This window comes from Sminthopsis crassicaudata, chromosome 3, assembly GCF_048593235.1.
Source record: "Sminthopsis crassicaudata isolate SCR6 chromosome 3, ASM4859323v1, whole genome shotgun sequence".
Taxonomy (NCBI): domain Eukaryota; kingdom Metazoa; phylum Chordata; class Mammalia; order Dasyuromorphia; family Dasyuridae; genus Sminthopsis; species Sminthopsis crassicaudata.
The window spans coordinates 486,220,879-486,246,629 of record NC_133619.1 but is presented as its reverse complement, the minus strand read 5'-3'; the positions used below and the strand labels follow the sequence as shown (position 1 = coordinate 486,246,629).

General features: G+C 32.9%; 1 protein-coding gene across 2 annotated transcripts in view; it reads right to left on the bottom strand.

The window, feature by feature from the left end:
* The window catches only part of MICU2 (mitochondrial calcium uptake 2), a 162,992-nt gene that overhangs the window by 83,655 nt on the left and 53,586 nt on the right, over window positions 1-25,751 (bottom strand). Inside the window, exons 2-3 of one of the 2 annotated variants that reach the window (XM_074303672.1) lie at window positions 5,692-5,759; window positions 5,097-5,235 (exon numbers count right to left, since the gene is read on the bottom strand). In XM_074303672.1, coding sequence (XP_074159773.1) covers window positions 5,097-5,235; window positions 5,692-5,700 — 148 coding nt within the window. In that variant the 5' untranslated portion in view covers window positions 5,701-5,759. The remainder of the gene's footprint in view (window positions 1-5,096; window positions 5,236-5,691; window positions 5,760-25,751) is intronic. The other variant, XM_074303671.1, reaches the window with a different exon arrangement.

The window sequence follows — 25,751 nt, the reverse complement described above, 5'->3', positions numbered from 1 at the left end:
ATTCTTTGCTCAGAGTAAACTTCATAGATTGACCTTACACAGATTCCTAATTCTCTTTCCCTTGGCTGTAGAAGTTTCTTTTCTGCTAGCTGGTTCTATATTTCTGCATTTTTTGCCACTTTTATTCCATGATTATTCTACCTTTTTATTTTAAGGTCAAGCATAATAAGTGGTTTCTGCCTTTTTGTGTGGTTGCAATGATGGGAGTAAAGACTGAGTCAACACTATGAGAAAGAGCAGGAGTTTCCACAGCTGGACTTGGCATACAAGTGCAGGCTATGGTCCAAGAGTAGGACCTTTAAGTTTTCTAATGTTATCTTACAAGGGTTTTATTTTGTGTTTTTGTCTTCCCATCTTATACATTCAACTTTAATCACTATAGGATTGGCACACTTTAGTAGAGTCAATACTAGAATTCATAATTCCTAAGTGTTAGTACAGTAGAGATATGGGAAGATTTATTTTTTAGGATGGAGAGATTCTAAGTAGTTTGTGGGCAGAAAAACAGAACCAATGATGTCCCAGTAACATGGCAAAATTTATAGAACAAGACTCCATGGGGTATGAGAGAGAATGAGGGAGAAAAGGCACCATAAATGGAGGGATTAGCCTTGCAAAGGAGAGATCTTCTTTGTCTCAGACACAAGGGAAGAATATGGATAAAAGATATGGAGAATTTTGAGGTAGAGAAAAAGAAGGCCATAAAATGGCCTTAAATTTAGCACAAGAGGAGCTAAAATCATTTGCTGAGAGGTGTGGTCAGCTTGTCAGCTGAGGCATAGTTACAACCTTTACTACATTAGTGATAATAATAATAGAGTAATGCCCCCACTTAACAGGCACTCAGGCAAGAAATCTCTTTATAAAACATCAAGGTGAAAGAGCCTGAAAGGACACATATAACACACTCCCTATTTCCCTAAAGCATATTTCAAAACTTTAAAAGGCTATACATATGTTAATTACAATAATTAAGGATCATAATGTCAGAGTAGGGAAGCTCAGGACAGCTACCATAAAATATTTTTTGAGAGTTATAGATGAAGTTGGAAAAAGCTTTTGAACTTCTGAAGCTTTCTTATGTCTACTTGTGGGCTTTTAAACTATAGACGGCATCTTTTGTCTTCCGGAAAAAAAATAATTTGGCTTTTATTCAATCAGTCATCAAGCATTTATTAAGTGCTTATTATGTGCCAGACAGTGTTTTAAGTTCTTGGGGGTGCATTGTAGTTAAGTGCTGGGCTTATTTTATTTGAGAATATGGATTAAGAGGCAATTTAAGAATTAATGGATTAATAATTACTTTTTAATTGCCTGTAGTTTTTCAGAATCACTCCTAAGTTTCCATATTTTAAGTAAACTATATTCTAAAAATTGAGAATTAACAAATATACTTGTGATAGATTACTGCATCTTTTTAAATCTTGTTTTTTCCTACTTAGAAATCCGACATGCTTACATGATCACTGCATTCCTATTCACTTACATGGTCACTGCATTCCTATTACTGCTAGGTATTCTTGGTCCAAATAGCTATCTGATGATATCTGCTTTAATGCTGACTGTCTGTACATAATAATTTACATAGTGCTTTAATATTTACAAAGTACTTTCCTTGTTATAGTCAAGTACCATAACACTGTAACTACTCAAAAGAATCTATGCAGCATAATGTGAATCTTCCCAAAACAGGATTTTTATTATACCATTTCCCTGCTCAAAATCTTCAATGGTTCCTCATCACATTCTAGAATGATTCAAAACCTTCAAACTGGGCAACAATGGACTCTAACAATCTTATCTTTTAATAGTTTTCAAATACAAATTCTCTGCTTCAATTATATGAGAAAAGTCCAATTTGCTGAACTAATTTAAATTAAGAGTCAAGCTTAGTGATATAAAAGATGTTAGGAAAAAATTGATAGCTTAATCACACGGCAAGAATTTAGGGAAAAAATTGGATAGAAAGAAAACTCACATGTTACACCAGTATTAACACAAAGGCAAGATCTAGAAGGTCCTTGGGGTCTTGGATGAAACCCTGTGGAGGATTTATGGGAAAATGTTGGATGGAATCCTATGGAGGATTTATGGGAAAATAAGGACAAGAATTATTGAAGGGGGGCAGCGAAGTGGCACAATGGATAGAGCACCAGCCCTGAAGTCAGGAGGACCCAAGTTCAAATTTGGTCTCAGACACTTAACACTTCTGTCTGACCCTGGGCAAGTCACTTAACCCCAATTGCCTCAGCAAAACAAACAAACAAACAAACAAAAAAACACATTGAAGGATGGATAAGTATCTGTGATCTCCTTGTATCACTAGACGTAATATACCTATCAGTGAGAGTGAAGATCCACTATAGTACTGAAGCAAAGTCCAGATATGACTTTAAAAGTTCAAGTGTTTTTTAAAGTACTGCTATGCCACAGTGGAGATCAATGGACACAGATGTATGCAGTCAAACTTGTAGCTTAAGTAAAAATATTTAGAAAGGCTATGTGCTGGTATTTAATTTGCATATTCTGCTTATATGTATGTGGTTTGGATAATATAAACTAAGGCCTTCTCCCATACTAAATGATCCTAAACAATCAAGTGCCGGTTTTATATAAATGTAAGAAAAAAAACACCACATTACTGAAGCATTTAAAATCTCAGGGTTTCATATTTTCCAAGAAGTTCAAGTTACCTATCTCATTACCTATTAAATTGTGATCACTTTATTACATTTAGAATAAAATGTTGCTATAATACAGTTCTCTTGATGGATTCTCCCTCTGCCCCAGTAAATGATGGGAAAATATAATTACTAGGAATAAAGCATTTTAAAACTTATGTATTTTTTTTACTTCAAATTATCAAGCAATACATTATTTTAACCTTCCAATTTCATCTTATCAATTAAGGTTGTTGTCTAATCATTTCAATCTTGTCCTAACACTTGAAATTCCTAGCAGGCATTTGATACTTCTATTGAACATAACTTACATGGGGGAAAAATTTTTAATTATAAACCCACAATTTTAAAAAAAATATGAAAAACAGCACAAAAAATAATAGTAGAATCATAAAAATGCAACTTTTGCCATGGAAAAAAACAAAGGTGGCAAGAAAAATTCTCTGTGCTAATTTCTGGGTAATAAATTTTAAGAAGGAAACTGACAACTGTCAAGTTATCCAAAATAGTACAAATAGATGAGAAGAATTGGTAATATTTAGTCTGGAGTATAAGATTTATAGAGAACCTGAAATCTATTTATCTTCAAACATCTGAAATATTATTATGGGTGAGGGATTAGATTTGTCTTGCATGCCCACAGAAGACAAGACTAAGAGCAGTTGAGGGAAGTTCAGACTTGACATAAGGAAAATATAGACAATTAGAACTATCTGAAAAGTGAAATAAGCTGCCTTGAGAGATAGTGGTTCTCTTCATAATGGAAGCCTTTAAATATAGATTAGAAGACTACTTATTGCCTATATTGTAGAGCAGATTTTCTTCAAGTACAGGCTGTATTATACTATCTCTGAAGGATCTTCTAATTCTGTGATTTTGTGAATCAATGACCCTGGAAGAAACTGATTGTGAGGTGGAGTGAAAAGAATAAATAAGAATTTATCAAATATCTACTGAGTGAAGCACTGTGTTTAGTACTGGGGATACAAAGAAAGGTAAAAAATCAAAGTAAAAAATTTTGTCCTGATTCTCAAGAAGTAGGAAGGAAATAGCATGCAAACATCTATATTAAAATAATATACAGCATTTCTCAAAAATTTTAAGTGCAGTTTTAAGCTTGTCGTTTTTAAGTTATGTTTTTGTTTTGTTTTTTTGCTGAGGCAACTAGGGTTAAGTGACTTGCCCAGAGGCATACAGCTAGAATGTATTAAGTGTCTGAGGCCACATTTGAACTCAGGTTATGCTGACTACAGGACTGGTCCTCTATCCACTTAGTAACTTAGTGGCCCCACTTTTAAGTTTTAATAGATTAGAACTGCACTAATACTTTTAGGATACACAGTATATAAGGATAAATTATTATTTTTGTTAAATAAATTATTATTATTGTAGATAATAGTGGGAAGAGATTAAGATTAAGGAGATCTTGGAAAGATTTTTTTAAGAAGTGGGACTCAAGGTAAGATTTGAAGGAAACCAAGGTAGCTAGGAGGAGTATATAAGGAGGGAAAGAGTTCCAGACATAAGGAAACCTTAATAAGAATGCTTCAAGTGCAGAGATGCAATGGCCTATGCAAAAAATTGCAAAGACAACAATGTTATTGAATCTCAAAGGATTCGTGGAGGCAAATAAAGTGTAAGAATGGATGGGGAAGGAAAAAGCCAGTTTATAAAGGGCTTTAAAAGTCAATCAGGGGACTTTTATATTTGATCCTGGAGGTAAAAGAGAGCTGCAGAAGTTTATTGAACAGGGGTACAAGGTGGGATGGTATGGTGGAGTAGTGGGAAGGTTAGTTAGGGAAAGGCTGTGTGATATGGTGAGACCTACACTTGAAGAAGATCAATTTGACAGCTGAGTGGAAGATAGAATGGAGTGGTGAGAGATTCAAGGCAGAGAGAGGTGATGATGGCTTTTATCCAGGTGGAAGAGGGGGCAGCTCAGTCAAGCATAAAAAAATCCCTGGGCCACAGATTGAGTTAAACAAACACACTTTGTGGATAATGAACAAGTATAGTCTAAATCCTGAACCAGATCTGACTTATTAATTTTTTGTTAGCCCATTTGTAATTTTTGATTTTAATCTTCAATTTTAGACACTGCCTAATTCCTTGGGACCTTTCATTTCCACAACTGATTCATCTAGTTTGTGACTTAAGCTTGTTTGTATTGTAGTTCTGACCCTTACCTGTGTAAGAACTTTTTAGCATTTATTCCCTACCTGCCAACTTGGTCTGACTTCAGTCAGCATCATGGTACTTACTATAGAGAGGAGTCTTAGAAGTCTTGCAAAAAAAAAAAAAAAAAAAAATGGAATCCCTCCTACAGGTTAATGACCTAGTCCAAATTCTGTAATTCCAATTTTTTTTTTGAGTTTTTGTGTACTTAAAAACCATCAGAAAAAAAAATCAACTTACGCTGTATATGATCAAACATTACTGAATATAAGAAATCTCTGGGTGTCATATAATATTCCCCTTCATATTCCAGTGAAGAAAACTGCATGAAACGCTGCTTTCGAATGGATAATTTTTCTGCCTCTTCATCATCATTTTTCTAGAAGAAAAGAAAAAAAATATTTAAAAATATTTTCTATTAGTATTTTAAGTAAAAGCAAGTACAAGTAAACATAAGAGGACCTACATTTAAAAGACAATTTTCTATATTCAGGTCTATTTCTCCAAATCTCAATTCAAATTGTATTAAATGAGCTTCCTGGTGTAGACATTGTAGATGACTTTCATCCACAATCAAGACTTATACTCTCAAAAATGAGACAATTGTTAGCCTCCAGGAGCTCATTGAGGACAAGAATTCTTATTTTTGTCATGATATCACCTGTGTCTCTCACAATGTTTTATGTACAGTAAATACTTAACAAATATTTGCTTTGGTTTCCAAAATAAATGAATAACTGATATGTCAATTTCCAACATCCTATAGTAAAAGCAAAAAGAAATATTAATCAAGTTATCTGGAGATAGTCCAGCAGGTAATGAGTTTGAATCCTACCTCATACATTTAATAGCTGGTGGTCCTTGGGCAAATCACTTTAACTCTTTCAGATTCAATTATATCACCTGTAAAATAGGGATAATAATAGCATCTATCTCTTAAGAGTTGAGTTAGATCAAATCAGTTAATAAATATAAAGTACTTTACTCACTTTAAAGAACTACAAAAATACTAGTTATTATCTGTTTTTTTGGAATAGGAATTAGAAAAGCATGGTCTGTATTGCTAAGATATTTGATTCCACTGTTGTCAAGAAGAGTCATAAGACTATGACTTGACATTTTTGCCAGGGCAAGCTGGAAAGGGATAATATGAGAGAAATCTATCATCTTTGGCATCATGATGCATGCTGGCATCATGTTATTGTAACTGATCATATTTATCAGCATTGTTTCATCATGGACTTCTGTAATATAGCACTGTTCTCCTATTAGAATCTTAAAAGTGATATTTCTAATCTCTAGCCATAATCTATTAAATTGTCATTTCACCCAGGTTTTTTATTTACCCTGTTTTTCAAGCTCACTATTAGCTTCACTCCCTCATATGGAAATGGAAAACCATTTCACATAGTCTATGTGATCTTTTCTGAACATACTTCTAAATATATTCAAACTCTTTACTCAGTTTACAATCTTTCAGGTAGTCATGCACTATTCTAATGACATCCAAATACCCTCAATTCCAAATACCCTTCCTCTGACTTATCAGGCAAATCCCTAAACCTGAGATTGTTTTTCTGTTTCTGTTTCTGGGATGCAAACTTACCAGAAAAAAATTCACAGTATCGCACAAAACTAGCCCACTTCATTCTTCATTATTAAACCTACTACCAGTGTCTTCCCTCCAAGAGTACCCTTTATTTAATCATTATATATCTTGTATGTACATAATTATTTATATGTTGTTTCCTCTATTAGAATGTGAGCTCCCTAAAGGGAGGAATACTATTTTTCCTTTTCTCTGTTTTTAGCCAGCCATAATGCCTTGCACTAGTAAACACTTAAATTCTTGACTGAACTATATAAAAAGTGAAACATTTTAGAACCAAATTTTAAGGCCCCTAAATTTGTGATCCTATGAACTAATTTCACCTCAGACCAGTGAACTGACACATTGTTTGAATTTCAAAAAAACGTTAGCTAAGATTTTTTAAGCTGTCATTGTAAAATAAGAGACTCTAAAAACTACATATGTTTGTGGTGTAGAGTCAGAACTTTTAAAGAATAGTGGATTAACAGTCAGGGGGCCTGGATTTTAGATAAACCTCTAAAAGTAACAAGTTTGTGACTTTGGGAAAGTAATAACCTCTCTTAATCTTAGCTTTTTTAATCAGCAAAATGAGAGAACTAAACAAGATGACTTAATTGTAAGACTTTCAGCACCCAAAGTTTCAGTAATCATACAGGTATTTTTTTTTTTTTTAACCTGTGGCAGGCAATATCAGGAAAAGGAATTGGATCCCAGAATTGGAAATAATCTTAAGGGTCATGTAGTCTAACCTATACCTGACCAAGAACTTTCCTTACTACATACTGGATAAGTGGTTATAAATAAGTAATTTATTTATTAATAAATAATAAATAGACTTCCTATGTGACAAGCTTTATGACTCTAGTGATTTGTATATTTCTCTAATTATTATAATAACAGCAACTCACATTTGTATGGATAAGCAGTATTACAAAGTGGAAAGAGTACTGGAAATCTAGTGTCAAGTAAGGCTAGTTGAATCTGGATTATGGGGATCCTGAAAAGGATTGGGAGTCCATACCTTTTTCATAATAAAATAGGGAATCATTGTCTGTGTTCAGGAAGGGGAAATGACATGACAAATGCTGTATCTTACTTTAGTAGTGACAGGCTTAGCCCAGGGCCTGGGACATTGTAGGAGCTTAATAAATGCTAAGTGAATAACTGACAGTTTCAGACAAGATATACTGAGAGACTGAAATGATATGATGATAGCAGTAGAAATGGAAACAAAGGGACAAATTTGAAAGAAATTAATTTTCTTTAAGTGATAAGAGATTAAAATTGGTTAGTTAACTGAGGGTATCAATATAGCAGTTATAGGCTTAATGAGTTTTTCCCCCTCTTAACATCAAATAATCAACTTAATCTTTAAAAATCCCTACTGAATTAATAACTATTTTGTTATATGGAGAGAGATTTAATACCTCTCAAGTGAGAGGTTTTTTTTTTTTTGTTTTTTTTTTTGAGAATGGGGAAAACTGGGCATGTTTTATGTAGCAGGGAAACAGTCAGTGCATATAAGAGATTAAAGATAAGTGAAAGTGAAGATAATAAAAGAAGCAATCTGCTGGGGAATACTGGATGAAATTGGCATCATTTGTGCATGTAGAGAGGTTAGTTTTTCCATGAGGGTCACCGCATTGTGTGAAACAGGAGTGAAGAAATAGTAGTAGAAGAAATCTGGATGATGTGAGAGGAGGAAGGGAGAAGAAATTATCAGTGATTTCAGCTGAGAAGCAGCCATGGGAAATTTGAGGAAGGAAGAGTTGCTGTAGTTAAATGGCATAGTGAATTATTCAGGTGGTATAAAAGATTTTCTAGCAGCACTGAGAATCCATTTGAGTTTATATGACATAAATTTATGGTAGACCCAAGTAGCATAGCTACATATGTTTCTCCGCCTTCCTTTCGTAGTACATGCTTGAAAGGAAAGACAGTGGTTGATGGGAGAGATCCAAGGCTCATGCTTAGAAAGGCAAAATTGGTGATACAAAAGAGTCATGGACTCAAGAATATGTAGACTTGAAATGATTCACTAAAGCATCAAGATGGAGAATGGTGGAGAATGTAGGTTAACAGGAATAATGGCCTGGGAGGAAAATGAGGGATTACGGGGTATGAATCAAATACAGAATTTGGTATTAAAAAGTAGAGGGACAGATAAAATGCCAATCAACTGTGAATGGATAAGGGAATTTGAGAGTTCATGAACAAGGAATTTGTGAGTGAAGGCAAGCAAGACCAAGGGTATCTTTGTGCATGACTGCAGTGGAATGGAGGAGTAGATCATAAAAAAGTTAAGTAACTGGAAGGTTAAATAACCTTTCGATGGAGTATCAATCAACATATATGTTTGTTGAAATTAACTTGAATAAGAACAAGAGTTGGAGAGGAGAGAAAGATCATGAGCCAGGGATTTAATGTACTGAGAAAAGAAAGATGAGTGTCCAAGGGTCTGTAGACAATAGCTACCAGAATTTTGATTTGATGTTAGATAAGGATCAAGTGAATTTCAAAGGAGGAGTGATCAGTGAATGACAGTGGTACAAGAAGAACCTGAAGGTGGCAATGGGAAGTGATCAATATTCAAAATCTCCCACCTTGACTAAAACTAATCAAACTGTTTTATAGAATTAGAAAAAATAATTTAAAAAATTCACCTGGAGGAATAGAAGGTCAATAATCTCATGGGGAATTAATGAAAAAAAAAAAAACTAAGAAGAAAAGGCTCTAGCATTATCAGATATCAAATAATACATTAAAGTAATTAAAACAATTTAGTACTGGTTAGAAATTGGCTGATCAGTGGAACATAATAGGTATAGAATATACAAAAACAAATGTGCACAGTAATTGAATGTTTAATAAAACCAAAGATTCCAGCTACCAGGGCAAGAATTCACCATTTTACATAGTATTTTGGGAAAACTGGAAAGTAATATGGAATAATAAGTATAGACCAACATCTCACATTTAAACCAAAATAAGCTCTGAAAGGGTACTTGATTTATACATATTTATCATAAACAAATGAGAGGAGCAAGAAAGAAACTATCCTATCTATGGGTAAGTTAAGTAACTGTCCTATCTATGGAAAAAAGAGGAGTCAAGCAAGAGAAAGAGTGGATTACTAAAGACAAAATATTTTGTTTACAGAAAAACTTTTAAAAATTGTAGCACAAACAAAATTCAGATAAAATTAGAAGGAAAGCAGGCAAATGAAAAAAAATTCCAACAAGTTTCTCCCATAAAGCTCTAATTTCAAAGGTAAATAAGGAACTGTTTCAACTTTATAAGTCATTCCTCAGTTGATAAATGATCAAAGGATATGAACAGTTTTCTGAGAAAGAAATCCAGTCTACCTACAAATAGTCATAAAAAAAAAAAGCTCCAAATCACTATTAAGAGAAATCCAAATTAAAACAACTTTAAGGTTGTACCTCATACCTGTCAGATTGGCTAACATTCCAGAATAGGAAAATGATAAATGTTGGAGGAAATGTGAAAACTAATGCACTGCTGGAGGTGCTGTAAAGTTGTTCTACTTACTATAGAAAACAATTTGGAATTATGTCCAAAAAGCTATTAAATAGTACATATCCTTTCTCCCATATTCTGAAGAGATCAAAAAAGGAAAAGTATTCATATGCAAGAACATATTTATAGAAGCTCTTTTTGTGATGTCAAAAAACTGTAAACTGAGTGTTGGGGAAGTGAGTTGCCTATTAAGGGATGGATGAACAAGTTGTGGCACATGAATGTGATGGACTACTACTGAGCTATAAGAAATGGTGAAAGGGGTGGTTTTCAGAGAAACCAGGGAAGAAATGTAAAAAATAATGCAGAGTAAAATGAACAGAATCAGAATAATTATTTAATAACAATATTATAAAAAACAATAAATTATAAAGATTTTGGTCAATACAATAATCAATCATAATTCCCAGATGAAATATGCTATCCACCTAATGACATCCAGAGAAATGATGTGGATGTGAAGCAGTTGCTGGCTATTTCTGAACTAGAATTTTAGGAAAAAAGCCTAATGTGGTTGATGTCAAGAGTAGGCCATTTTATTCACAGGATTGAGGCTTTTTCCAGAAAAATAAATAGTGAGCAGCAAGACTTATCTTTGTCTATAAGATGACAGAGGCTTGGCAATGTAAACAAAGAGCACAGACAAATAGAGGAATTTAACTGAGAAAGTAAATAATAACTTTTCTTTTGCTATTAAAACCGCTTGAATTCCCTGGTATTTCTAAACAGTCGTAAAAGAAATAAGTAACAAAGGGTTAATTAGATAAGTAAGAAAACAATGCATTTCAGTGTTATGTTTACTTCTGAAAATAAGTTAACACCTTGTTATTTGAACCATTGGGAAATGACTGGAGGACTTATCATAAAAGGTTTAAGTAGTAGGTACTGTTGTGTTGGATATCATTAAAAACAGTCAAGGAACAAAAAGACCTTCAACATGACAGACCTTTATTGCTGAGGAACTACTGTGGGCTAACTTCAATCAATCACTGCAACATGTAAACTACAGGAACTTGAAAGGACAACACACATAACAGTGAAACAGAGAGTTATTACTTCCTTTGCTTTGTGGTTCTAAATCCTCAGGAGGCTTAGTGTGTCCTCCCTGTCTCCATACCCGCTCCCCCCCGCCCTTAAAATCAATGACAGATGGCTCTCAAAGGGATACTTCTAATGATTCTTCTATTGTCAAACTGCTCTGGAAAAAACACCTCAATCCATACGGTATTGTCACAGTCCATTTTTACCCTGGATAATTTTGTATGACAGGCTCCATGGCTTCAATTAATGTGGCAGGAACCCACCAAGATTTAGTTCCATAGTTTATATAACCAAAGGGTGGCTCATGATAAAAATAACTGAAGAATATTTACAAACCGAATAGCATCTAGAATATGTTTTTGACTGAGTTGTAAATCTTCAGCCATATGTGAACAGAGACAAAGTAAAACATTACTTTGTTAGTAATTACACTTGTCATTTAACATGGAATGAACTAAGTTACATAATGTTTTTGCCTAATCTTCCTCAATAATCTACTTTGGGGCACCCTTCTCTATTTTTACCATTCTTTCAGCTGAATAATTTACTTTTTAAAGTTGATCAAGCAAATAGTGAGAGCTCAGCTAAGAAGATTCTTATTTCAAAATTCTTAACTCATTGATATCATTCTTTTATTATTGCTAACTTGAAAAACCCAGGATGGTAGAGGAGAAAACGAGAGAGAGCTGAAGTCAGGAGAGTAAAATCCTTTCTACCACTGTCTTTGATTTTATAACCTCATTATATTTCTATATATATATTTTATAATATCAGACAACTCCTCTCTATGGACTCTCGTGTTTTTTTTTTTTTTTTTTGTTTGTTTTTGTTTTTTTGGTCAAATGGCCTACTTCCTACATCTCTCTTTTCATAAGATTTATATACTGCATTTCATTCTTGCAATAACTAGGTGAAATACAATAATAACTCTAGAACTGGAAGGGACTTCAGGGAATATGTAATTTAACATTCTCATTTTGCAGATAAAGAAACTGAGGCCAGATTAAGCAATTTACCCAAAACATATAACCAATAAATTTCTAAGCCAGGATTTGAGCCCAGATCTTCTGATGCCATTATCAGTACTCTTTCTGATTTTTCCTTTATGACTAGACTACTTCCCTCTAACATCATAGCATTTCCACTTGTCAAAGTCTTTCTGTAATTTATAGTCAAGCTCAAATACTACTGCCTCCATGCAGCTTTCCCTGATGATACTATTCTGTTTTGCATTTAAAATCTTCCATAAGCCTACCTTTCTTAGTTTATAACACATTATACCTCTTTACATACTGTTCCTGCCTTTAATGCTCAAATTACATGAAGCTTCATAATCCTTTGTACAAGCTGTTTCTTTTTCTCTGGTATCTGTAGATTGACTTTTATTATTTAAAATGATACTGCTCTTTTAATCTCTTCTTTGTGGCTTTGTTAATAATATGATTATTTGATAGATTTATATTCTTCTATATTGAAATAATTATCTTGATGAATTTTTAAGTTGGTTCTTTGTGGATTTCTAAGTAAACAATCATTGTTAACAGAAATAATTTTGCTTCTTCTTTTAACAAAGTTTATTACCTGAAATTTTTCTTGTCTAATTACTATAATCAGCATTTTAAGTACCATACCAAATAACAATAATGACAATGGGAATCTTTGTTTCATTTCTGATCTCATTGGGAAAGTTTCTAGTGTTTCTCAATTACAAAAAAAATCTCCATTTTTTTTTCAATATTAAGTACTTTTGATGATGTTAAGGTCCCTTCATTCTTGTTTTTAAAGTCTTGAATTGTATTTCATTGAGGCCCTTTTCTGCCTTCATTGATGTAATCATATGTTTTATCATTAATAATCAATCAACAAGCATTTATTAATTGTTTACTGGCATTACTATATGCCAGACGCGATAAGTACTAGAAATTTTTTAAAAAGCAGTAAAAAAAAATGTGTAATCTGTACACCCACAGAACGTATATAAGGTATATAGAATGTAAATAGGTAATCTCAGAAGGATGGCATTAGCCATGTGAGGGATTCACACAAGTTCTCTTACAAAAGTTATGTGAACTGAATTATGAAGGAAGCTCAGAAGTGAAGAGGTGAGGAAAAGGTGAACATTCTGCCATGATGGATAGCCAGTAAAAAGGTACAGTCAGAAGAAGAATCATATGTAAGGAATATCAAAGTGGAATGTATAGAAGAAAGTAAGTAAGAAGACTGGAAAGGTAGAAAAAGACTAAATTGCTTTTGCCAGATCACTTTGACAGTGAAGTAAGAAATGGACTGGAATGAGGAGAGTAAGATAGAGAACCTAACCAATTAGTTATTATGCTAACTGTGTTCCTAATGCTGCAATATCCTTTTTGGTTATATTATGTGGAACAGCTGTGGTGAGGAACTGGGAGGCCATGGACAAAAGCTGCCCGGGATTGGCATTTATGGATTGGATGCATCTCATTGGAGTAAAGATTCAAACTTATGAAATCACAGATGTATCCGAGTATATGGTTTCATTTACTCTCTATTTGTTTCTTCTCCTTTAATTCTGATTTTGTTAACTTGGTTTTTGATCTTTATTTGATCAAATTAGCAAATAATTTAACATTCTTTTTAATTTAAAAAATGTTTTAATTTTTATTGGCATAGAATCTTTGATTGTCAAAATCTTCTTTGTATTATTTTGAGATGGGTTATTAAATTGCTTTATAGTTTTTTAATATTTTGCTCAATTCATTGACATTTTCTGAGTTCAGAGATGTAAGTTTTTAAAAGGACTGATTTATTTGTATCCTATAAAAGTTTGTATATTGTCTCATTTTTATGATTTGGTATTTAATTCATGACTTGATATGTATTTTAGTCTCCATTCAAGTTTATTTATTTATTTTTTTTTTTAGTATTTCCTTTATTGATTATAATTTGTATTGTTGACCTATAAAAGCTGTGTTTAAGATTTGTCTTGTGGAACTGAAAACTGTAGAGATGCCCATCAAAAGGAGAATTGTGGTATATGTTTATGATGGAATATTATTGGGTTATAAGAAATGATGAGCACAGGAATTTTAGAACATGGAAAGACTGTCATGAAAACAATGAACAAAATGAGTAAAACCAAGAGAATGTTTTATACAGTAATATCAATAGTATTTTAATTATAGCTGTGAGTGACTGAGTCATTCTATTATAAACTACCCACATTAACTACAAAAAAATCTTTCCTATGAAGGAAGATGTTATATGCAGAGAGAGAGAGAAAGAGAGAGAGAGAGAGAGAGAGAGAGAGAGAGAGAGAGAGAGAGAGAGAGAGAGAGAGAGAGAGAGAAAGAAGGAAAAAGTTACATAATAACTTTGTTTATTTTTATAAGGAAAAGTTGCACATAACAGATATAAAATTTTAGATGCAATTCTTTTTTTCTGCTTTACTTTATTATGGAAATGCTTGTTTTATTTTTTTAAGTTCAGAATTTTAAAAAATTTGTCTTTATGCATTTGTATGAATTCTACAATCAATTTTTGTAGAAGTCTTCAAATAGCTTGAGAAATTCCAATTAAAAATTCTCCACAGGTTTCAAACCCAATTTTTCTAACATCTAATGCACATTTGTACTGTTTTTCTTGTTTATCTTTCTGTTGGATGTGTTAACTCTAACAGAGTTAAATAAGGTCACCTAAAACTTCAAAGTTAGAAATATTCTGGGTTCAAATGTCCTCTCTGATACTATCTGTGTGATGACATGTAAATAATTTAGATTCTCTGAGTCTGTTTCCTCATCTGTAAAATGAGTGAAGAGGCATATATTACATAATTGCAACGTGCCAATTACTGGGATATAAATACAAAAATCAAACAGAGTCTCTACCTGAAGGACTTCATATTTTAAGGGGGCAAACAATACATATAATGAAATTATGATCAGAGAAGAATACTTTGGTTTGGAATGTTGAATGGAGTCATTGAGAAGTAAAAGGTGTCATTCCACTGGTATGACACAATCTTACCAGGAAACATAGTATACTTGACTTCACTATGGTTCCAGAATTGTAAAGGAGTGGTAGTGGTAAGGAGGATAATTATAGATTAATAATAATGATGATACCCATAGTATTCATTTTATAAGGTTTTTTGTGTGGTCCAAAAGAAATAATATATGGAAAACATCCTGAAAACTTTTAATTATTTTATAAAGATAAATTATTATTTTAGATTCAGCTGACAAGATAGACTTTCACTTTGAGCCTGTATGAATCATTATGCTTTAGATATGTTTCTTGTAAGCAGCAAAGTTGGATTTTGTCATCTAATATTTTCTGCAATTTACTTCCCTTTTATTGGTCAACTCTATCCATTAACATTCAAAGTTAGACCAAGGATAATACCAAATGATGATGGGTTCATCAGACTTCAAATATTCTTTTTCTGATAACCAGAATCTGAAAAAGGAGTTGAAAAATGGTAGGGGAGAAGACAAACCTTCCTGTAAAAAAAAGAAAAATAGTGAAAAGTATGTATACTTTTATTTAAGAATCACTAGATTCTTTTCAGTTTCTTTTCTCTTTTTTATCCCTCTTTATATAATCTCATGGCCCTCATTGTTTTATCTCTTACTCTTCCACTCTATCTTCCTTTTCTGTTTTTATATTTATTACGGGAGGAATGACTTATACTGCTTTGGATTAAGTTAAGCATTAAGATTATGATGTACAAGTATCAAAGGCTCTAAAAATTAAGGGAAAAAAAGGTATAAAGTGAAGCAAGAATAGTTTGTCATTTGTAAAACAACTTTGTCTTCTCACTTGATGCTTTTATGTGGCCTTGTCTATTATAGATTGTAGACCTCATGGCTAGTTATACTTCTACTAGAGTAAGTATATAAAATATACTGTCAACATTTCATAAATAATGCTAATAATGGAGTTTCCCTTTCGTGTCATCTCATTGTACATTCATTAATCATTGTGACAGTGATTTCAATCTTCTTTACCAATAAAAAGACAATCAAAATAGGATATTATCTGGACACATAAATGTTAAAATCTTGTTTTTCTCTCACCATCAGTAGCTAAAAGAGGCAAGATTAAAAACAGTATCTCATCCCCCTGCACTTTTTACTTTCCTGGAGTGCTTTGGATGAACCATGTAGCTGAATTAAGAAATACCTAATTACTCATTTTAACTGATAAGGAAAATGGATCACATCCCATAGTAGAAGTCTACCCTGAGATTACTCTAATGGCATTGTTCTTTATGCTATTATTTAGAAAATAATGAGAAAGATAAGTTTTAGTCATGAATAACTATTAAAATATACTGAGATTATTTTAGAGAACTGTACAGCACAGTGAAAAAAAACCAATTAGTTATTATGCTAACTGTGTTCCTAATGCTGCAATATCCTTTTTGGTTATATTATGTGGAACAGCTGTGGTGAGGAACTGGGAGGCCATGGACAAAAGCTGCCCAGGATTGGCAGTTATGGATTGGATGCATCTCATTGGAGTAAAGATTCAAACTGATGAAATCACAGATGTATCCGAGGAAAGCAACAAGCATTATTAAGTGATGTACACAATGATAAATGCTTTATAAATAAATAAGACAAGGAGTTCAAATTTCAGCTCTGCTAATCTATATTTTGTGACTTTGGCAATTTGTCATCTCTTTGGACCTCAGTTCCTAATCTGAAAAGTGGGATTCACCACTCTATCTTACAAGTTATTGTGACAGAAAATGAGATATAAATATAAAGGGCCATCTAATTGTTGGGCATTATTTTATTACAGCTTTAAATAGTAATATTTTTTAAAATACCAAAACAAAGGCGAAGTAAATAAAGCCACATTTCAGTTTATGAGTTATTATTGGAATAGACTGTAGAACCTTATAGTTTGTCAAGTAGTAAGAAAAAAATCCATTTTAATGCATATTCAATATTAATATCATAAATATCAAACAGTGGTTTATTTATTTATTATATAATTTAATTATAGTTATGTAGAGAATAAAAAAGTAGAAAGAAAAATTGACTAAAGCAAAATTCCTATGTGAGAATACAATTTTCAATGATCTTAAATAGATATACTTTGTGAGACAGTCCTAGACCCCCTAAAATTAAGTGTTTATTAACAGAAGACTAGAAAACCAAAAGGAAACATTTAATCGATTGAGTCTGAAATAATGAAAAATTTCTTAAATTCATTAATATGCAAACCTAGCTATCTATTTGTAAAAACTCAAAAAAAGCTTCTAATTTAGTTTATTTAAATTTGTTCTTATATTAATGAGAAACAACTTCTGTTCTCTTAAATATTGTAAAACATAACTGTGAGTAAAAAGGGAGAAAGCTATTCTGAAATTTATGAATTATAAAACTTTAAAAAATTGTTTTCTTTTAATAACACAATAGCTAATAATAACTAAAATAATTAAAAACATTTCCAAAGAGAAGTCCCATGTCATCCTCATTAATGAAAGAATAATAACAATTTGTAATTGTATTATCACATTAATTTTTCCACATATCTAAAGAAATGGTGCTGTAAGTTTTTTTTTCCAAGTGGCTGAAAATATTCTGTTTGCTTCATTTAGTGAAAAAACTGTAATGTTTGCTGACACTTCATAGAATTAGGTTTACAATGTTAGCACTTAAAGTTTAATTATTTTTGCTTATCTGGAATTAAGGATAAGTTGCTACAAAATGGCTGGTTATATTTTATGTCCTTATCATTTGAAAAATTTGGCTTTTTCTAACATGATTAACTATCAAGTAACTAATCCTGTTGAAAGCAGTTAAGATTAATGTATAGCTATAGCAGGTTTTTCTACTCTGAATTTTCAACAAAAAAGGAACTCTATTACAACAGCTAAGCATAAACATTAAAGACTATTATGTTATTCACAACTGACCATAAGTAGCATTATAAATGATCAAAACATGAATATTTAGCAGGAACTACTTAAATATAAAAGTAATTTTCTTACTTGAAAAATGAGAATTTATTTATTTATTTTATTTATTTATTAATTTTATAATTATAACATTTTTTTTGACAGTACATATGCATAGGTAATTTTTTTTTTTTTACAACATTATCCCTTGTACTCCCTTCTGTTACGAATTTTTCCCCTCCTTCCCTCCACCCCCCTCCCCTAGATGACAGGCATTCCCATACATATTTAATATCTTTTAGTATATCCTAGGTACAACATATATGTGCAGAACCGAATTTTGTTGTTGTTGTTGTTGCAAAGGAAGAATTATATTCGGAAGGTAAAAATAATCTGGGAAGAAAAACAACAACAACAAAAAATGCTCAATTTACACTCATTTCCCAGTGTTCCTTTTCTGGGTGTAGCTGATTCTGTCCATGATTGATCAACTGGAATTGGATTAGCTCTTCTCATGGTTGAAGATATCCACTTCCATCAGAATACATCCTCATGCAGTATTGTTGTTGAACTGTATAATGATCTCCAGGTTCTATTCATTACACTCAGCATCAGTTGATGTAAGTCTCTCCAAGCCTCTCTGTATTCATCCTGCTGATCATTTTTTACAGAGCAATAATATTCCATAACACTCATATACCATAATTTACCCAACCATTCTCCATTTGATGGGCATCCATTCATTTTTCAGTTTCTACCCACTACAAAAAGGGCTGACACATACATTTTGGCACATACAGGTCCCTTTTCCTTCTTTAGTATTTCCTTGGGATATAAGCCCAGTAATAGCACTGCTGGGTCAAAGGGTATGCACATTTTGATAACTTTTTGGGCAAAATTCCAGATTGCTCTCCAGAATGGTTGGATTCTTTCACAACTCCACCAACAATGTATTAGTGTCCCAGTTTTCCCACGGCCCCTCCAACATTCATCATTATTTGTTCCTGTCATCTTAGCCAATCTGACAGGTATGTAGTGGTATATGAGAATTTATTTTAAATAATTATGAATCTGATGTTTTTTTCTTCTAGCTTTATCATTATGCTGATCTTATTAAAAAACAAAAAACAAAAAACAAAACAGCTTTGGAACACACCAGCAGCTATGTAAGTTCTTACTAGCAGACCATGACTGCAGTACAAGTGGAGGTCGGGAACTGCAGTTGTCAATGATTTTGGCACCACTATATAGGGACTTTTCCAACATGGGAAAGTGGAGATTACTGTTAATGACCAAAGAAATAGGACCTTACCAAACTACATCTACACAGTTAGGCATGAAGTATTGGTCTTCTGAGGTAGTAAACGATGAAGGCAGGCCTAGGGTCCAAGTGGAATGAATACAAAGGGAAAACCAAAAAGTTCTATCTATCTGGAATTATCTTAAATGTTCTTGTCCAAAAAGGAAGAAATTACTGAAGCTTCTCTTAGAAAGAATGTTACAAATGTTGTAGTCACAGACTTAAATCTACTTTGATTATTTCCAACACCAAGGAATTGAAATTTTGCCTGTAGATAATAGAGTTAACACTTTGGAGGTGACAATTTCAATATCTCCATCTTTTTCATTGAAGATGGGATCTTTGAAGTCAAGCTTACAACTGAAGACATTCATATGGGTGATGAGAATTTTGACATCATGGTCAATTATTTCATTGCGGAACTCATGCATAAGTACAAGAAAGGCAAGAATGAGAATAAGACGGCTATATATTTCATTTGTGCTGCTTGTGCATATGCAACATATATTTTGCTTTCTTAGGTCTTATGGACATCAACTCTCTTTTAATTTAAAATTTAAGTACAAAATAGAAAAAAAAAGAATTCAAAATATTTAAGAATAAATTTCCATTTCAAGAAAGCATACATAATAAAAGAAAACCCTGTATTCAGAACTGTCCATGTTTCCTTTGCTTCCTTTTAGGTTTTCTTTTCTCTGCTGTGCACTTTTTACTTTATTGTTTTCTTCCCATTTGCTCTCCCCCTGTCTCCTCCAAGGAACTGACAGATATTATATACACAGATATTTTTATGTACATATACACACATACACATATATTCATATACAAATACATAGATATTTGAAATCACATATAAATACACATATACACACCAACATTCATATACATATATGTAAGGTTATGTTTATTTATCCTGTTTCTCTGAAAGTAGATAACTGTTAAGATTCTTATAAGGTACTAAGACAGTGGAATTGACAGAGATAATGGTTGTTTAGCAGGATGCTTTAACAGTTCCTTAGATGTACTTAGTACTTATTAGAATTCCACAAGATTCACACCTTTAAGAGAGTATATAAGGAGGAGCCCACTAAAGGACAAGCCCACAAAAGCACAAGCCCCCTCTCGGAAGCGGAGTCAGATTCATTCCATATTCAGACGGTGTAGAGGCTGAAGCTGGCAGAGGCAGAAGACTAGCAGCAGGAACAAAGAAGAGAGATAGGCCTCTAAGAAAGCTAACTGGGCCCAAGGAAGGAGATAAGACTTAAAAGGAAACAATAAAGGATTTGGACTTTTATAATACCTGGCTGCATTTAATTACTCTGAACTGAAACTAAAGCTGCTTCCAGAAGCTCCCCAAGAAACCTGCTCCCAGAGAACATCATTATCTTAGAGAAGAATATTACAGATAATATCATCCTTCTTATGTCTCTAAATCTTTCCATATTTTTCTAAATCTAGTAACTCATCATTTCCTATGCCAAGCAACAGTCTAAAACATTTTCAATATGGCTGATGTATATAATGTAGACTTCTCTGATTGAATCTTTTTAACTATTTTTGTCTGAGACGAATGATTACTATCCCTCCTTTTTTTTCTCTAATAATCCTACTCCTGATCATTTTTACTGTGTTTGTGTATATCTTGTTTCTTATTCCTGCTGACTATTCTATTTTACCTTTCCTATACTACTAAGCTCTTCTACTTTACTTCTACAGCTAACTTGATTTGCTATTGACCTCCCCCTGCCCAATGATCCCTCCTTTGTCTTCTCCTTCCACCATTTCTCTCCATTTTTATCACATCCTTCTATACCCTACCTTATCTCCTTCTCTCCCCTTATTTCTTTGTAAATTTTAAGAGTTTTATACTTTTATATATATGTAATATTCCCCCTTTAACCCATTCATAAAATTAATGTTTTTACCTTTTCCTGCAATTTTACTTTTTAAAATCATATCATAATCAGCTCTGCCTAAATCTTTCTTTTGCACTACCCAATTATTAATGACAATCTTAGACATAAAGTTTAGATTTCCATATATAAAATGAGCAGTTTGAATTATTGAGTCTTTTGAAAATTAGTCTTTGATGTTTGCCTTATATTTTTCTTGGCTCTTATATGTCAAATTTGTCTTATATGTCAAATTGAGTTTAGGATTTTTTGCAACAAAATCCTGAAATTCGGGCAATTTGTTAAATATTCATTTTTTTGTTCAGATTTATGTTTAAATCTTGCTCTATATAGTATTTTTGTCCACAATCAATTTTTTTAATCTTCTGTATATAATATCCTAACACCTGATGTCTTTTATTGTAGCTGTTGATAGGTCTTGTGGCTCCAGCATATTTGAATTGGTTTATTATTATTGTTGCTTATAAATTTTCTCTTTGATCTGGAGTCTAAAAATTTAGCAATGATTTTCCTGTAGGTTTTCCTTATAGGATCTCTTTCAGTTAGTGGTCAGAATTTTTTCTATTTCTACTTTCTCCTCTTGTTTTAAAACTTCAGGACAATTTTCTTAATTATTTCTTGTATTATATCAAGATTCTATTTTGGGGCTAGCTTTCAGGCAGTCCAATTATTCTTATGTTTTCTCTTCTTGATTTGTCCTCTAGATCTACTATTTTTCTTGTGATAAGTCTCACATTCTCTTCCATTTTTTTTTATTCTTCATATTTTGTTCTATTATTTCTTGATCTCTTATAATTTTGGTTTCTTCTTGCCCAATTCTAGTTTTCCAGGAAGTCATGTTCTTCCTTAAAACTTTGGATCATCTTTTCTAGTTGGTTGGATCTTTCTTTTCATAATCTTGTTTGCTTGTTCATTTTAGCTTTTCCACAATCTCTCTCATTTGATTTTTAAAGTCTTTTTTGAGTTCTATGAATTCTTTTTGGGCAGGTGACCATTTGACATTGTTCTTTTGGGTAGAATATACTTTTTATTTTTTACTTCTGTATCCTTCTCTAAAGATTAACTCCAGCTTTCCCTATTCTCACAGTAATTTTCTGTGGTTGGGTTCTTTTTTCTTTGCCTGATGATCTTTTTTTTTTGATGTAATTACCTCTAGCCTGGTGAGGAGTGGGAGGATAGGTGCATTTGGCCTCAGGTCCTCCTTCAATTCTGTCCTCTGATTTGGACCCCAAATTAAGAACTCCATTCTTCTCTAAGTGCCTGTAGCTGGCAGCATCCCTGCCCTGTGGCTTCGGCAGGTTGTGCTGCTTGTTTCTTTCTGTTGAACCTCACATTCCTTATCAGCAACCTCAATCTTCCCCAACTCAGATGAGGTTGTTACTTCATGCTGCAGTTGTGTGGACTGCCATTTTGTCTGGGGAGAAATCTGAGACTCTTCAGAAATTGTTGCTGTTGGGCATCCCTCCTCTTTCTCTCAGTGCTGAAACTGCTGGCAGAGTTAAAAGTTCTGATCAAATGGAAATACTGTTATACTCACTAAGCAAACACTTTACCATTTACTTAGCCAATAAGCCTGGTGGGCTTACATAGGTTTATCAAAACAAAAAAGTAATGACAAAAGTTAAAAAAACTTCAGACTCCAAGAACTTTTCAATATGAAAGCTACAATGGAGAAACTTCAAGGTAAAACTAGTGATGAAAATTCTTGATAAATGTAATTAAATAATCAATTGGTCCAATAACAACCAGATTGCTAAGAAAGGAGGTTTTGAATCTGCTGAAAGAATTGAAATCTAAAATCTTATCAAGTTATAGTAAAGTATAAGGAGCATGTAGGGAGGCAAGCCTGGTGAATTGCAGGATGGAAGAATAGACTCAGAGAAGTTCCTCTTCTGAACCTATCACTGAAGAGATTAACTAAATCCACCAGAAGGAAAAAAAAAAAAATTCCACACAGCTTTTAAAAGACTGAGGAACCTAAATTGTAGCCAAGTCTTGGTGTTGTGGCAATTTGAAAATAACATCTAAGCTATAGTGTAAATCTGGGCAGTCTGAACACTTGAATTTGTACAGGAGAAAAGTGAGTAATTTTGAACAATTGCATTTTACAAATTAAGAAGTATAGATGAAATGAGATTCTACTGTGTTTTGTTTAATACATAAATTGTACTTTATCAGTATTGCAAGTAAGTGGAAATGCAATTCTTGTCCTAGAGAATAAAAATCTATTTCAAACTAGCCTCACAAAACAAATTATATACTATGAACAAATGTTATTTCAATATATGTCTGTTTTGCAAACACAAACTGATGAAATAAAAATTGCTGGAATATTTTTGGAAAAAAAAATTAGAAACAGTGGTAGTAGATTCCAGGAGTTCAAGTAAACTTTAAAAATACTATAAATTAAAACTTAAAAAAGAAAAAAAAAAGACCCAACAACATGAATTAGATTCTTAATAACATATGAAACTACAGTTTTCTTGAATGCTTATGGGGGAGAAGATTCTTGCATATACCATTTAATACTCTCTCAGGGGTAAGATAGGTAGTCAGATAATAGGAATAACTACTGATCTATGAAAAAACAAGTGTCAATAGCTTTTTTTTTTAAGGATAGAAAGAAGAGAAAAATAGAAAAGAGATTTGGGAATTGTTTCTTGGCCTCTGAGTTAATTTCTTTTTCTTTTTTTCCATTCCTTAAAAAAAAAAAAAAAATCAATATAGCGTAAAACCATGAGAGGAAAAAAAAAAAAAAAAAAAGGAAGTGAATATAAGCATATATTCTTTTACATTCAATCTCCTTAGTTCTTTTTCCGGATGCAAATGACTTTTTCTGTCCAAAGTCTATCGGTGTTACTTTGAATCACTGAACAACTGAGAACCAAGCCTTTTTTCTTTCTTTCTTTTTTTTGACTTGCTCAATGTTGCATATTTTACAAGTTTTTAAAAAATATTTCTATAATATTATTTATTTACTTATTTTATAATTATAACTTTTTTTGACAGTACATGGGTAATTTTTTACATTATCCCCTGTACTCCCTTCTGTTCCGAAATTTTTCCTCCTCTCCACCCTCTCCCCTAGATGGCAGGCATTCCCATACATGTTAAATATGTTATGGTATATCCTAGATACAATATATGTGCAGAACCGAATTTTTTGTTGTTGTTGTTGTTGCACAGGAAGAATTGGATTCAGAAAGTAAATATAATCTGGGAAGAAAAACAAAAATGCAAACAGTTTACACTCATTTCCCAGTGTTCCTTCTCTGGGTGTAGCTGATTCCGTCCATCATTTATCAATTGGATCTGAATTAGATCTTCTCTTTGTTGAAGATATCCACTTCCATCAGAATATATCCTCATACAGTACTATTGTTGAAGTGTATAGTGATCTCCTGGTTCTGCTCATTTCACTCAGCATCAGTTCATGTAAGTCTCTCCAAGCCTCTCTGTATTCATCCAGCTAGTCATTTCTTGTTAGGTTCTTACTAAGTGCTAAGTTCGTACTTAACAATTCTCCAGTTCCTGCCTTTACTGGGAGTTTTACTTGTGAACACCTGGGGAGGAGCTTACATACTTAGGAGGAGTAAGTTCATTGTTTGAAGTAATTTTTCCCAGAAGCCCTTGCGTTATCCCACGCCCATTCTCTGGGAGGATAAAAGAGGGCCCCACTCAAGAGATAGAGAGTCTCTTGTCTGGGTCAGACTTGAGGCGGCTCTCCGGAGGACAAAGTCACTACTCTGGACCAGAGTTGGCGGCAACTGTCTCGAGACAAGGGCTCTCTACAGGAAGAAGAATCTGTCCGAGAGATTTGAGTTGACACAGCAGAGGGCAGTTTCGGAGACCATAGTACATTACAAAATTCTTACAGAACAATAATATTCCATAACATTCATGTACCATAATTTACTTAACCATTCTCCAATTGATGGACATCCATTCATTTTCCAGTTTCTAGCCACTACAAAAAAGGGCTGCCACAAATATTTTGGCACATACAGGTCCCTTTCCCTTCTTTAGTATTTCCTTGGGATATAAGCCCAGTAGTAGCACTTCTGGATCAAAGGGTATACACAGTTTGATAACTTTTTGGGCATAATTCCAGATTGCTCTCCAGAACGGTTGGATTCTTTCACTACTCCATTAGTGTCCCAGTTTTCCCACAGCCCCTCCAACATTCATCATTATTTGTTCCTGTCATCTTAGCCAATCTGACAGGTGTGTAGTGGTATCTCAGAGTTGTTTTAATTTGCATTTCTCTGATCAATAGTGATTTGGAACAGTCTTTCATATGAGTGGAAATAGTTTTAATTTCATCATCTGAAAATTGTCTGTTCATATCCTTTGACCATTTATCAATTAGAGAATGGCTTGATTTCTTATAAATTAGAATCAGTTCTCTATGGAAATGAGGCCTTTATCAGAACTTTTAACTGTAAAAATATTTTCCCAATTTGTTACTTCCCTTCTTGTTTGCATTAGTTTTGTTTGTACAAAAGCTTTTTAATTTGATGTAATCAAAATCTTCTATTTTGTGATCAATAATGATCTCTAGTTCTCCTTTGGTCACAAATTTCTTCCTCCTCCACAAGTCTGAGAGGTAAACTATGTTCCT